Source organism: Scleropages formosus, chromosome 15, assembly GCF_900964775.1.
Source record: "Scleropages formosus chromosome 15, fSclFor1.1, whole genome shotgun sequence".
NCBI classification, from domain to species: Eukaryota; Metazoa; Chordata; class Actinopteri; order Osteoglossiformes; family Osteoglossidae; genus Scleropages; species Scleropages formosus.
In genome coordinates, this window is record NC_041820.1 from 20,188,735 (window position 1) to 20,202,819 (window position 14,085).

General features: G+C 42.9%; 1 protein-coding gene across 2 annotated transcripts; it reads right to left on the reverse strand.

Annotated features, from left to right (window-relative positions):
- Positions 1-379: 379 nt before the first annotated feature.
- Positions 380-13,306, reverse strand: rad51 (RAD51 recombinase). Of its 2 annotated transcripts, none has more exons than XM_018727299.2 (10): positions 13,280-13,306; positions 12,874-12,986; positions 12,628-12,765; positions 11,593-11,710; positions 9,960-10,051; positions 8,179-8,273; positions 4,507-4,620; positions 3,709-3,838; positions 1,544-1,635; positions 380-1,386 (listed from the first exon to the last, which is right to left on the reverse strand). In XM_018727299.2, the coding sequence occupies exons 2-10, from the start codon at positions 12,967-12,969 to the stop codon at positions 1,263-1,265; spliced, it is 999 nt and encodes a 332-aa protein (XP_018582815.1). In that variant the 5' UTR covers positions 12,970-12,986; positions 13,280-13,306; the 3' UTR covers positions 380-1,262. The 2 variants fall into 2 exon arrangements, with proteins under 2 accessions (XP_018582815.1, XP_018582814.1); XM_018727298.2 differs by having other exon boundaries at positions 1,544-1,665.
- Between the last annotated feature and the right edge of the window lie 779 nt (positions 13,307-14,085).

Consider the following 14,085-nt stretch of genomic DNA (forward strand, 5'->3'; position numbering starts at 1 on the left):
AACACAGTGCAAAGTAGGCAGCCTTTAGCTTTGTGGCTTAATTGCAGGGATTTAATATTTAAATACAAATAAGTATTAAGTTTAGAAAGGGGGGGGGGGGGGCAACATGACCTGACAAGATGCAACAAGGATGACCACACAAACAATGTTAATGAGGTTGGGAACAGCTTCCTGTGTTGTGTAGTTAGTGCCAACTGGAGCTGTATCTCTACCCATCTCTGCACTCCATATGTCTCACTGTCTCTAACACCCCCCCCCCAGCAGAAAGGAAGAGAAGCTCTACCACCCCAAGCCAAAGATTCAGCCCTGAGTTGTCCAAGGACCAGTGTGACCCAATAGAGATACTATGGCTGCATTCTGTTATGTCTTAAGTAATGCTTTAATTTTAAAAATGTGCTTTCAGAACAAAACTGTCCTTCTGGGGCATTGTTACTGAGCTGACACTCACAGTGCTATCTTTCTCCTATTACACTGACAAGCTTTGCTACAGTTGGGTAATTACTCCCTTAACTTATTGTAACTAGCTTGGTTATGGGTTTTACAGGGACAGTGGAGATTTGAAACTGGGAACTTCCAACTACAATAACATTGTAATTAATCCAGGAGCACTGTGTGTAACTATGAAGTGGGCACCATTTGAAAAGCAAATGTACAGGAATGTAAAGGGATGAGCTTACAGTTGAGATGGTATGAAAATGTATATCCTCCAATTGGCCAAGAACTATACAGATTTACATAATCACTGCAAAGACTTGAACTTCCAGTACAATCACAGCTCTAAGCATTAGCATTTTAAACTGTTTATTAACAGGCTGTACATATGTCCTGGTAAAACCCATTTCAAGTTAGTCTGGAAGGAGTAGGTGGGAAGCACCCACAGTCAAGGTAATGACAGACACAAATGAAATACACTCTAACAGTGCAGCAACCACCCACTTCAAGCTCAGGAAGAAACTGCATAAACATGAGTGATACAAATGAAAAACAAAAAAAGACAGTGTTAATCATATACAAGTACAAAGAATGTAGCACTTCATACAAGGCCATTGCACAGGTGAGATTCTGCCCCCAGAAGTTTTTGTATGAAATGTAAAGTTCCACTTAATGAGGGCCTTAAATGCTGTGCCACAACATAAGCCAAGCTCTCTTCTTGTAAAGTAGCTTGAGTTATTTACACATCAAACTTAAGAGTAATACCATTTCTCCCTCATTTTTCAAGTCCTCTCTGAGCAGGCTTAGGGGGAACACAGGGTAACCAGTGCTCAGTCTTTGGCATCACCCACTCCATCTGCATTTATGGCGAACATGGCCTCGGCCTCCGGTAGGCACGGCGAGTCGTAGATCTTGCATATCCGCGTCTCACCTCGGCCTTTGCGCAGGTATAGCCTATGGTGCCGGGGAAAAGTACCACCCATTAACGATCAGAGCAACTACAAAGGAAGTATTGCTGTGACAGTGGCACAGAGTTTAAGTGCAGTAGTAAAAGTGAATGCTGGACACACTGAGCCCTGAAGCAGAGGTGAAGACCAACTGGAATGCTCACCTAGTAGTAGAGGCGTGGGCCAAAATGTTGCCTCCAATGGGTTTCTTGGGATCGGCAGAGAACATGGCAGCACCATCCACCTGGGCCACCACCTGATTGGTGATCACCACAGCAACGCCAAACTACAGGTAAGCAGACAGATATTTAAAGGGGACTTCTAAATGAGTCACTCTGCTCAAAAGCAATAGATATGAGTGAACCAACAGTGGATGCTGAAGGCAAAAATAGTTGTGAAGTGAGACAAACATAGCAACAGGAACAAAGAGGCGATGATGTCAGAGAAGAGACCTGCTGGATAGAAAGGAGTCAGATGCAGTAAATTGGGCAGGAGAGAGACTGCCAGGATCGGACTGGCTGACGTCCCACATTAACTGCTGCCAGAACTCCAATCAATAGTGTTCGCATTTTGAAGCCGGGGCTGTGTGCTGCCAACAGGTCTGCTCCACTTCCTATAGGTGCCTGGCCTGTTCCGGTGTTTCCACCAAAGCTCGCTAACCTTCCCTCAGCAGGAACTTGAGCTTCACGAAAGGTGTTATGGGGATGATGATGGGAACATTGAAGCAAAATTAGTGAGGAAGTTCTTGAACTTCCCACAAATGAGAATGAACAGAAAAGGAGTCCACTGACTGGGAGTTTTGTACTTCTGCATTAAACCATGTCGTGTAGGACAGTGGTTCCAACGTTTCGCTTCTCCTGTTGGAAGCATCATCAGGGAGCTGCGACATCTTGTAAAGGTTAGAAAAGGAGTCCGAATATAAGGGCCACACACACACACACTTTTCCAGGACAGTAACACTTGTACACACATCTACCTGAGCCTTAATTCATGTGATGCAGCCTCCTGTGGATGGATGTCCTGCTTTAGTTTCTACTTAATCAATCCTTCTGTGACTAATACTGCTTTCTTTCTCACACACACATTCAAACTCCAGAAGTGACCAGGTTTTGCTGTGAACTGCAGGCAGAATTGAGGTTGGGAGGAGCACTCTTTTAAATTTCCTTTGTGTCCCAAATTGAACATTTATGGTGGTGCCACTAATCTCAACCAAAAATGTCGCTTTCTGAATGCTACCAAATTCAAAGATTTCAATGTGTGCATGTCAAGTTTGACCAAAAGCATACTTTCAGTTTTCTTCAACTTTAAAGAATTATCACTGTCATAGGGCAAAAGCTCCACCTCTTACAAATACAAGCTTACTTTCACACAACGAAATGCATGGTGTCTTCCAGTAAAGTGCATTGTTCTACCTAGTCAGCAGCAAATAAGCTAAGCAGCAAAGCAACCCAATACTGTGAAGACAACACCATCATTATCCCTTTTACGTGGGTGTATTCATTATGTTAAAAAGTCCATTAATCCAGCAAAAACTTCCCCGTTGAAGAGGAAAAGTGAAACACCACACTGCTGCCAACAGGTGTGGACAGCAGCCAGCATTTTTCAGTGATAGAAGTGCTACCAATGGGTGGCAGGGTGGTACGGTGGTACAGCAAGTAACGTTGCTGTCTCACAGCGTTTGGGTGCGAGAGGACGTGGGTTCGATCCCCGCTCAGCTTGTGTGGAGTTTGCACGTTCTCCCCGTGTGTGCAGGTTTCCTCCCACAGTCCAAAGACATGCTGTTCAGGTTCCCCATAGTGTGTGAGTGACAGAGAGTGTGTGTGTTCCACTGATGTATGGATGAGTGACCCATTGTAAATAGTGTATCTAGCAGTGTAAGTCACCTTGCTGAATAAGGTGTGTGGGCTGATACCACTGGAAGTCACTTTGGAGGAAAGTGTCTGCTAAATAAATAAATGTATTTTTGCATGCCATGCTGCGGCAAATAAAAAAAAAAAAAAAAAAGTTTTAAACCTAAATATTTATATATAGGAGCAAACACTGACAATATGGCTACTGACTGGCCATACCTATAACAGCTTCCAACTTTTTTCAGTCTGATCAAAATATCTTAGGTCCATTGTAAAAGTTACACTAACACCATATCTTTGGTCAGTTTCATTACAGACTACATAATGTACTATAATTACATATACTGTACTTGTACAATGGACATTTTTTCTAAACCTGCCCAATGAGTAGGGTCTAGTCATGGTGGCTGGGTGGTTAGTGATAGAGAGAAACACAGTAATTTCTGAGGGAGGTGGTGATGAGGGCCCACTGCTCTTACCTCGTCTGCAAGCCGCAGTAGCATGCGCAGGAATCTGCCGAGGTGGCCCTGGCGGGCAGAGAGCTCCCCTCGCCCGGAGTAGTCTGTCCTGTACAGGGCTGTGGCGCTGTCCACGATCAGCAGGGCATACCTGGAGTGCACAGAGACAGACTTTCCACTTAGACTGAGCATTCCTTTCACCCAGTAAGATTGCTTGCACTCCTCCACCTCTGGCTACTTGGTCATCCCACTCATATGGGGTCCAACATCGAAAGCAGGCTCTTGGTTTTGGCTCTGATGTGGTGGAATGAGCTCTCTCTGTCCTTCAGTGCTGAAGGGTCTCAAAACCAAACTGTTTCAGACCCACTTCTCTCTTGATCCAGCAGCTACATAAATTACCATCAAACTAATGTCAATCACCTTTATACTTCCCATCTGACTCAACTGTACAGTGAGCCACTTGTGTAAGGTATATATTGCACATTGGCACAATATTTAACAAGCTGTGCTCTGACAGTCACCTGTCTTCAACTAATGCTCTTTGTTGCAAAATACTCTTTTGCTCAGCCTGAGTTATATACTGATCTGGAGGAAAGCGCTAAATGAATAAGTGTTAAACGTAAAAGTATATGTTTCAGTTAAGAAGTACTCCTTTACCACATGGGTTAAAAGGTAACAAACTAGTGTGTTCAGTACAGATTGAAGAAAAAAGTACCGTAGCACAAAATACCCATAATGGGTGGACTGTGGTTTTGCATACTCCTAGTGGAGAGCACCTCCATAGGGAACAGACTGTCACAATTTGTTGGTCTTGCTTACCTGGACTCAGCCATCATAGCAGAGGCCTGATAGAGCAGCTGTGTTTGGTGGTCCGTGTTGAACGCCCGGGCATAGGCCACATTGTCAAGGACATCACTCCCCACCAGTCCATACCTGAGGAGAGGGAGCAGCTGTGCTACTGGCAACTTCTCACACAGGAACCTCAACAATATAACCACTCCACAACACAGCACAGTTCATCTACAGGTATCACTAATGGTCACATAGCCACAATGAGCTACTAAAACAGAATTCTTGAGATTAACAGTGATACATGTCATTTTTTTTATCATCAATGACTGAATCAACCATGAACTAAAATTCATTATATGCAATTACCTTGTTTGTTAGAAATTTTGATATTACTTTAAGGAAAATATGAAGGACATAGTTTAAGTTATAATAGACTTCCATTCTGTAAATCCTCTGATGTAAATCCATGCACCACTCAAAAGAGTGGCAAATTTTAAATGGGGAATGACACCCAGCATAAGGGTCTGGGGGGCATCTGTGTTTTCAAAGTGCCATATCAAAGTGTTGATCCACAAGTTAAAATGAATGCAGCAATAGCTCCTGGGAGCAGGGGCAATACACACAGACATATTTAAGGATAGAAATTAGAGAGCAGCAGGAACTCAAAGAGGACCGCAAATGTATAGTTAATGGCATTCTTCTTAATGGGCTTTGATTACAAACCACGGCAATCGGGGGAAAATAATGGAGCTAACTGAATACGCTACTAATTTTAACCTATGCACAGCATCCTGTTTTCAGTGGATCCAATATCACCATAAGCTATGCATGAATGCCAAAGAGCTGCTGTGGCCTTCGCCAGACATATTTCCATGCAGGATAGGAGTTTACATTTAAGTTACTTCATTTAGCAGATGCTGTTCTCCAAACCGATTTCCAATGAACTCTATGTAATGTTAACAGTCCACACACCTTATTCACGAAGGTGACTTACACTGCTAGATACACTACTTACAATGGTCCCTCATCAGTATACCAGTGAAACACACTCTGTGTCACACACACACACACACACACACACACACACACACACACACACACTATGGGTGAACCTGAACAGCATGTCTTTGGACTGTGGGAGGAAACCAGAGCACCCGGAGGAAACCCACGCAGACAAGGGAAGAACATGCAAACTCCACACAGACTGAGCGGGGATGAAACCCACGTCCTCTTGCTACTCGCTGTATCGCCGTGCTGCCTGTAGTGTTTATGGATGTAAACATACACTTTGCAAATAATACTGTTTGCAAAGTGTATGTTTCCATCTATAAGAGTTCCAGTGACCCAGTGTCATCAAGGGGGACTTGGAAGGGCATGTCCCAGTGTCATGATGTCGTCAAGGTCTGGATTGTCTTTATGGAAGAGTTCCCACTGTCCCATAGCATTTGTTCCCTCTGCTTGTGTTGGTCAGTGTGGTTTACGACTGTTTGACAGATGGGGGTGGAGATGGGGCCAACACTACAGCCCCAACTCAGCAGGTGGCTGAAGCCCTCGTCTTCTTTGACCTACGTACCTTGCAATGAGCACGCAGAGGAACCATGAAATTAAAGATCACACTCACAGTCTATCTTCTGTTGCAGGCCTTCCACCGGCCCTTGCTGGAGCACACAACCAGCTCCCATGCCTTCAATAACATCCCTGTGTATAGAGTTCAGTAACTAACAAGCAATTTCCTTCTCTTAGGGGTTTTTAAACCATGATTTTTGTTGCACTTTATTCTCCTCTTCCAGCAAGCCAGTGAGCTGACCGGCAGCACTGAAATCACTCACCACAGATCTTCAAGTTTCCTGCAACAACCGCAAATGTATGTGATGCGAATGAGAATTCTGGGGAGTTACCACCCCGCTCTTAAACATATGGTGACCACCTCCCCCAGATCCATCCCACTGTCACGCAAGGGCTCCCCTGCCCTCAGATCTCAGCCTGGATTTAAGTGCAGCCAGCAGGGGTTCAGGGTACCGCAATGCCTTGGGCTCACATCAGCCTCTCACTTGAAATGAATTATCTTGAAGAGAACTGAAATCAAACATTTTCAGGACATAAAAAAACCCCCTTACAGTTGTGTTGTGTGCTGCAGTAATTCTTTCATTGCCGGAGGAGATAAAATGTTTTAAACAGTCATTCTTTAGGGGAAACAGACTATGAAAAAAACATCATTCCAACATTACTGTTATCTGACCAGTGTTCCATCCATGAGAAGAAATTACGACACCTGTCATTCAAGGCCTGCTCCCCCCATCCCCCCTTTTAAGGCATTCTGTGAGACAGAAGCACAGATATCAGACTTATCCACAATTAAGTATGGTTGTAGATCAACATTCTCATCCTTACTGAAACAACAAATCAAAGGATGATTTTTTTTTTCAAAGTAATTCTATTAGGCTAATCAGATTTCACCCAGATCCATGTGCTTCCAGGAACAGCAGTCTGTGCTTTACTGGTCATCTGAGACTAGCAGTTTCTGTTTTACTGGGCAAAGTTTTGACCCTGTGCAGCATATGTGAAATACCTGTAACGCCGTGGGCTTTTTCTCACTCAAAATACAGAAATCATAAAAGCACCTTCCAGTCAGTGTATGTCATGAAATGGAAACTGCTAGTTACAAACTGGAAACATGATATGGGGAGCATATTTAAAACTTTAAGACACAGAAATTCTAATAATTTGCTTTGTGTGTTTTTGAGTATTAAAAAATACTAATAAGGGAAGAAATCTAATAAAAACCATTTCTTATTCTCTGTGACATAAAAACCATTGACCACAGGCCAATGGATTCATTTAAAAAAAAAAAAAAAAAAAAAGAACACTTTCAAAGCAGCACCAGAGGTTCAAGGGCTCTCAGTACAGTCATGTCAGCAGGTGCTGAGTGTCCATGTGACCAGCAGGGGGCGAACAAAAGCTCTGTGAAGGTGGCCCCCCTGCAAACAGTACAAATCGGGGAGAAAAGGAGGAGGAAAAAAAAGGAAAAAAAAAAAACGATTCGTTACTGATGCATTTGTGCTGTGGAAATTGAAACGTGTAGAATTTTTGAGATATTAGCAATTATTTCTTCCAGGCTGTGACATCACTCAGCTTTTCTGCTATGTTCCAGAAACTCAAATTTAGACTTTAGTACTCTGTGTCGATTTGTGCCGTTCAAACCTCGGTTCTATCTCCTTTGGTTTTGGAGATATTAAAGATTGTCACGTGCCATGTAAACATCACCCAGCTCCCCCAACAAAAGCATACACACTCGGAACAGTGAGTGCAGTGGGACAGGTAAAAGGCAGTAGTGTTATACAGACTGGAAACTATAATATTGATATTACTATCCCCAAAATACTGTTTTTACATTATTAATTCAATATAAACATAAATGAGTGCAATTACTGACAAAATATGACAAAGCCCAAGTACAAAATGTGGTACCCATGTATGTCAACTGTACATACATCCTTATAGTTTGCATAGGGAGGTATACGGGGATTTGTAATTTACAACAAAGTCATGGGACTGAAAGCATATCAAGCTGAGGACCACATGCACTGCAACTAAAAACCACAGTATCTTGGGTCTGTGTGCGTTACTTTCAGACATTCATGCCAGACATGTTACTGAGGGACGAGGACTCCAACACCACCAGCGCTTGGCAGAACCCACCTCTCCGCCACTGCCAGGAGCCTCTCGGGTCGGAAGGTACCCTCAGTGTCGATGTACATTGCCTTGCCCTCCCCACCGCCTTGATCAATGGGCAGCTAGGGCAAGAGAGCACACGAACATTTGAACAGGTCTCTGTTTGTGACACCAGCTCAATGCAGGCAAGTGCTCAGTGGTTTAGTTACGCACAGCAGCTAATTATAGATGAAGCCATAACTGAAGACGGAATTCCAAATCTTATGTGGACACAACATGCAGTGCAACACTGCACACACAATTATGTCATACAGATTTGCTTACACATCTGAAACTGTAATCCCTGAACTGGGATTAGCACTGGCTTTACAGAAGCTCAACTGCTACACTGTATGCTCCGCCAAGGTTGTATAATATGGCCAGGTTAACAGGGATATTGTAATAATCTACTTACAGAACAGATGATATAATTTACCTGTGTGACTGTGAAGAATGTGTTTAACACAGGTTAAAATTTTAATTCAAAATGAAAAACAGAAACCTCTGTTTAAAAAAAAAAAAAAAAACAATCATACATTGTAACCTCCCTTCCTGAATCGGGGCCTTGTCGTGGTGGAAGGGCTTGCGTGATCTAGGGATCTCCAGAGCTATATCGTCGGCAGCAGTATGCTCCTGGTAGGGTCTCCCATAGAGACCAGGTCTGGAGTGAAAATCCAGACAAACATGATCCAAAAAATCCCTATGACGAACGTAAACATGCAACGTTCACCCTCCCCGGAACAGAGTCACCGGGACCTACCCCTAGAGCCAGGCCTGGGAGTAGTGCTCCTAGGTGAGCACCTGGTGGCTGGGCAGCTCACGTAACCCGCCCAGGCTCAGCCCGAAAAGGAAACGTGGGCCCACCACTCATAAGGTCCAGCATGGGGGTCAGGTGCAATGCCTTTCAGGCAGCAGGATGGGGCAGGGTAGCGCATGGCGTCACGAACCCTCGTGGCAAAAACTGGCACTTGGAACATGGAATGTAACCTCACTGGGGGGAAGGAGCCAGGACTGGTGCAGGAGGTTGAGAGATACCAACTAGATATAGTTGGGCTCACCTCCACTTACAGTGTTGGCTCTGGAACCAAACCCCTCGATAGGAGGTGGTCTCTCTCCTACTCAGGAGTTGCACAGGGTAAGAGGTGCTGGGTGGGTGTGGGGATACTCACAAGCCCCCAACTAGTTGCCATACAGTTGGAGTTTTTCCCCGGTGGATGAGAGGGTCGCCTCAATGTGACTTAAAGTCACAGGAAAACTGGCTTTTCTGCTCTCCCTATTGCCACCACGACCCTAGGAGGACTAAGCAGCGTAGAAAATGGATGGGCGGATGGATACATTGCAGCCTGCTCTCCTTCGCAAAACACTGTATTGTCACAGTGATGAAAAGGTAACAACTTCCCAAACCACAGACCCCAGACTGACTCTTTGAACAAGCTAGTAACGGCAATAGCACTGCAAGTAGAAGCTCTTTTTCAGGTACAAAATGACAGGAATAATATGTAATTATTCTTGTCATTTTGTACCTGAAATACATATTGCCAGAGAGATGTTAGACTCTGTTCTGCTTTAAACACTTCCTGTTATACAGTTTCACAAAGGATATTACAGAAGCTGATAGGATCAATTATCTTTTCAAGTTTTTATTTCAACTAGATTAATATTAGACCACCATGAGAGAAAAAAATATTAATATTTTGTGATGAGAAAACCAGGAAAAATGTACCCACCCCATCCATCGATAGCTGAATGCTATCCATTGGTGGGCATACCTGACAGGTCACTGCAAGTGTGTGGCAAAGCTGTGTCTTTCCAGTGCGGAACTCCCCAAACATCTCTGTGATGGATCCTGTCTCGATCCCACCTAAGGAAGAGGCACTTTGTCAGAAGGTCAGGGGCACTGGCCAGTTGGGGCCAACAGGATACAGCAAGGGAAGGACACAAATCAAAGGTTCTCTCTGCCACAACTGAACACCATCAAATGCTTATGGTGTTTTGATTGTTAAACAAGTACCGTCGGCTTCTGCAGTAGCCTGTATTATACAGCATCCAGTCCTGTTCCATACAAACAACACAATCTGAGGTTTACAGGTTGGCCCAATTCTACACTACTCCCACTGCAGTACCCTTGATCAGTGCACTGCACCAGTAAAAATAACTTCCTATATAAATGGGCCAACTATTTTAAAATACTTTGGATAATGAACCTCTGCACTGTACCACTGCACAGACATTTCTAAAATACTAAGTGCTCACAGTATACACTCTATGTACCTAAGTTTTGTCAGAGAGTTAAAAACATCTTACCATTTACATGCAACCAACTGTGCAAAGAAGGCAAGAAAAGTGTCTGCATGCACATTGCCTAAATTCCTGGGCAGCCTCAAATGTTGGGCTGGAAAACTCTGTGGGTCTGATGTCAGTAGGACTATGTGTAACTGAATGAGTTGCAGCATGACTCTCACACTAAACACTTTCAAAGAGTGCATGACTTCAGGATGAGACAATGCCCTTATACACCGTGTATCACTTCACAAAAATAAACATGTCTCTGGATATTATCCACACAACAAAGCCAATTAGAATAAACCATTCTGATCTGCAAGCAAGGACTGCAGGAAAAGTGACTCACCTCATCATCGGATATAAACAAACAGTTAAGGTTATAGTGTTAATCACAACATTTTGACTTCAGACACGACATTTTAAAGGAATAAAGATGACAGATGCCAAGGTGTGTTGAAGAACAACCTTGGTGACTGAGCTGACCTAAGAACACTTTCTAACTGTGTAGCAGTTACCTGAATTTATACTGCACTAAGGCGCAACATAAAACACATGCCCATCACAATAAGCTTTCAGAACATTTTGAATTAAGGCACATTTCAGCACAGTGCCAAATGCACATTCTTTCAAAAAAAAAAAAAAAAAAAAGTGTTGAGAACTAGACAGCTATAAATAAATAAAACCTATAATGTCTCTAGTGGACCATAATGTCTGCAAAACTAGAACATAGCCACACATACCCCAGGATTTGGTGGAAAGCCTTAAAGGATCCTTTTTAAAGGAATGATCTCAAGATGTGATACTTTATTTAGGTAATTTCTTTGCACATCATTTTGCAAAAAGCTGATGACTTACTTCACCTTAACTTTCACTTACAGATGAACTGTGACAGCACAGAAAACTGCAACACAAGTTGAGTAGGTAGGGAGTTGTATGCTTAGTGTGGTGCAACTGCAGTCATCTACACACACCTTACTTCTATAGTATAATTCTAGCTGTGAGCTGAATGGCTGATGCATTATTGCAGATGATCCGAAGAACTTTGAAAAACTAGAAAACCTTTTTATGAAAACTCCACTTGTGTTATCCTCACAGTCCAATCATGGTTTGAAAATGTACCTTGGAGCAACTTGTCAAGTTCTTTGGAGCCAGTGGAAATCTGGATGATCTCTGCTCGTCGCTGGTGAAACTCTGTGGCTGTGGTGAAACCCATAGGCACCAGCTTTGCCGCTTCTGCCTGTGGTGAAACAAAATTTACATTTATTTATATAGCAGATGCTTTTCTCCAAAGCAACTTCCAATGAACTCCATGTAGTATCATCAGCCCACACACCTTATTCACCAAGGTGACTTACACTGCTAGATACACTACTTACAATGGGTCACTCATCCACACACCAGTGGAACACACTCTCTGTGTGTCATTCACACACTATGGGGAACCTGAACAGCATGTCTTTGGACTGTTACACATTATAGATCTTGCCACCTTAACTGAATACAGTGAGTCTCCTAAGGGACTTAAAATGTTAAGATACCAACAATTATTTACTCTTTTACACAGCAGGCTAGTTTTTACTGGGGCAATGCAGGGTAAATACCAGGATGTATGGATGAGTGATCCATTTTAAGTAGTGTATCTAGCTAGCAGTGTAAGTCACCTTGGTGAATAAGGTGTGTGGGCTGATAACACTACATAGGGTTCATTCATTCATTGAAAGTCACTTTGGAGAAAAGTGTCTGCTAAATAAAATGTAAATACTTTATTCAAGGCTATAACTGAAGGAGGTGGGATTGGAAACTGTGACCTCTGTATCCAAGGAAGCAGCTCTAACTACTACGTTACTTGCCTCTACACTTAACTGGGACCAAGAGCTTGTTTGTTACTTGAAAAGTTTGTTAGTTGAATGAGATGCAAAGTGAGCAAGTCCTCATCAATTCTATACCAACCTGCTGGTGTAATGGTGTTGCAAATAACAATGGTTTTGCACAAACTGCATCAATAACTCTTGTGAAATGACAATGTGTTTACTCTGAATAAGCCATTGATCTTCTGTCCTTGCTTAATGTATTTGGTCACATTTGGATTTTCTTGGTATGGTGTTTCTGTGACCGATTAAAATAAAAAGATTTTTAAAAAAATTGACACCTTACCAGGATCTTCTCTGCCTTGGCCTCACTGATGCCCTTGATGTTGAGCAGGTCCTTCTTTGGAGTGTAGGCCACTGCTTCTATGGTGTGGAAGCCCGCATCCTCCAGCTTCTTAATGTCACTGGCACTGATGCCACATTGCTGGCCAGAAACAGTGTGTGGGTTTGAATGTGTAAGTGTGAGGGGAGTCACTTGCACAAGCGCCAAGAGAACTGAGTAGAAAGCAGAGAGAGCAGCAAACAGCAGTACCTCCAGTCTGCTCAGCGGCTGGGGCCCAAAGCTCTCGTCCTCTTCCTCAGCAGCCGCTGCTCCTGCTTCCACTCTGGTCTCGCACCTCATTGCCATCCTGGACACCTGGTGCTCTAAAGCAGCACATACACACAGAAGTGACACCTGCACTTTCATCATGGGCTTGTGAGGCAAGTTTATTTGGCAAACTGATCCTGTTACAACAATACAAGTCGATAATCACATGACTGTGTCTGCTAAGCAGCATAGGTGTCAAACCTTACGTACCACAAAAAACCGCATCTCAAAAAGCAGTACTAGTCAGAGGGTATATGTCTGTTTTAAGTCTTACATACCAGGCACATTTAATTCATTTAAAATGGAACAACTTCACACTGCAGTAGTGTTAGTACAATACCTAACTTACCAAGCTTTTCTCCACCGGAACACTGAATTTCCCGCCCGTTACGTGTTAATGACGTAATGACGTAAAACGTCTTAAAGGTACAGTGAAACAAATGAGGGACAGCTTTTAGAGTGCATTTGTAATATGCGCTTCTGTGATGTTCTTGGGCAGCAGACATAGCTAAGTTCCACCAGCGCTTGTAATTTGTTGTTTTGTATTTTATACTTTGCATAACAAGCTTCCTTTATAACCAAAACAGTTCACTGAAGCTTAATTGTAGAAAATCATATGTAAATGTTTTATGGATGTATTATTAATTTCACTTATGCATTCATAAAATTCCTGACATAACAAACATGAAGTTGAACTGAAACATGTCACCCTAGTAAACACAAATAGCAGTAAGCTGGCCACTGTCTCTCGAGGTCTGAGTGCGAAGACTGCAGACTGTAGACTTTAACTGTGTTCATACACACAGGGCCGATAAATCAGTGCTACTTGAATCCAACTTCTGTACTTGAATGCATTTTCCCAGTTGGAAAATGTAATCATTTGCCATTTTTATATTTTAAACACACAGGTTATTGAGGCATTAGTGTATTGTCACACTAAAATTACTGTGTTGTACATTTTTGGGATTATATATAAAAGGCACCAGATATTTAATTGCTGAAGAAAACCATACCTCAGTCAGCTTTGCAATAAGTGTCTTGAAATAAATAGCTGGAGCATGACTTGTGAAGCTAGAGCTTGTGGTTGGCTTCCTTGGAATAAGACGACTAGCATTCTACATTAATATTTCTTCCTGGCATTATTTTTAATAGCCA

Coding starts and splice junctions, on each gene's coding strand:
- rad51 (XM_018727298.2), bottom strand. CDS start 12,969: ATGGCAATGAGGTGCGAGACCAGAGTGGAAGCAGGAGCAGCGGCTGCT. Junction 8,274..9,959: donor CACTTGCAGTGACCTGTCAG/GTATGCCCACCA, acceptor CTCTTGCCCTAG/CTGCCCATTGATCAAGGCGG. Junction 4,621..8,178: donor CTCCTGGCAGTGGCGGAGAG/GTGGGTTCTGCC, acceptor CCCTCTCCTCAG/GTATGGACTGGTGGGGAGTG.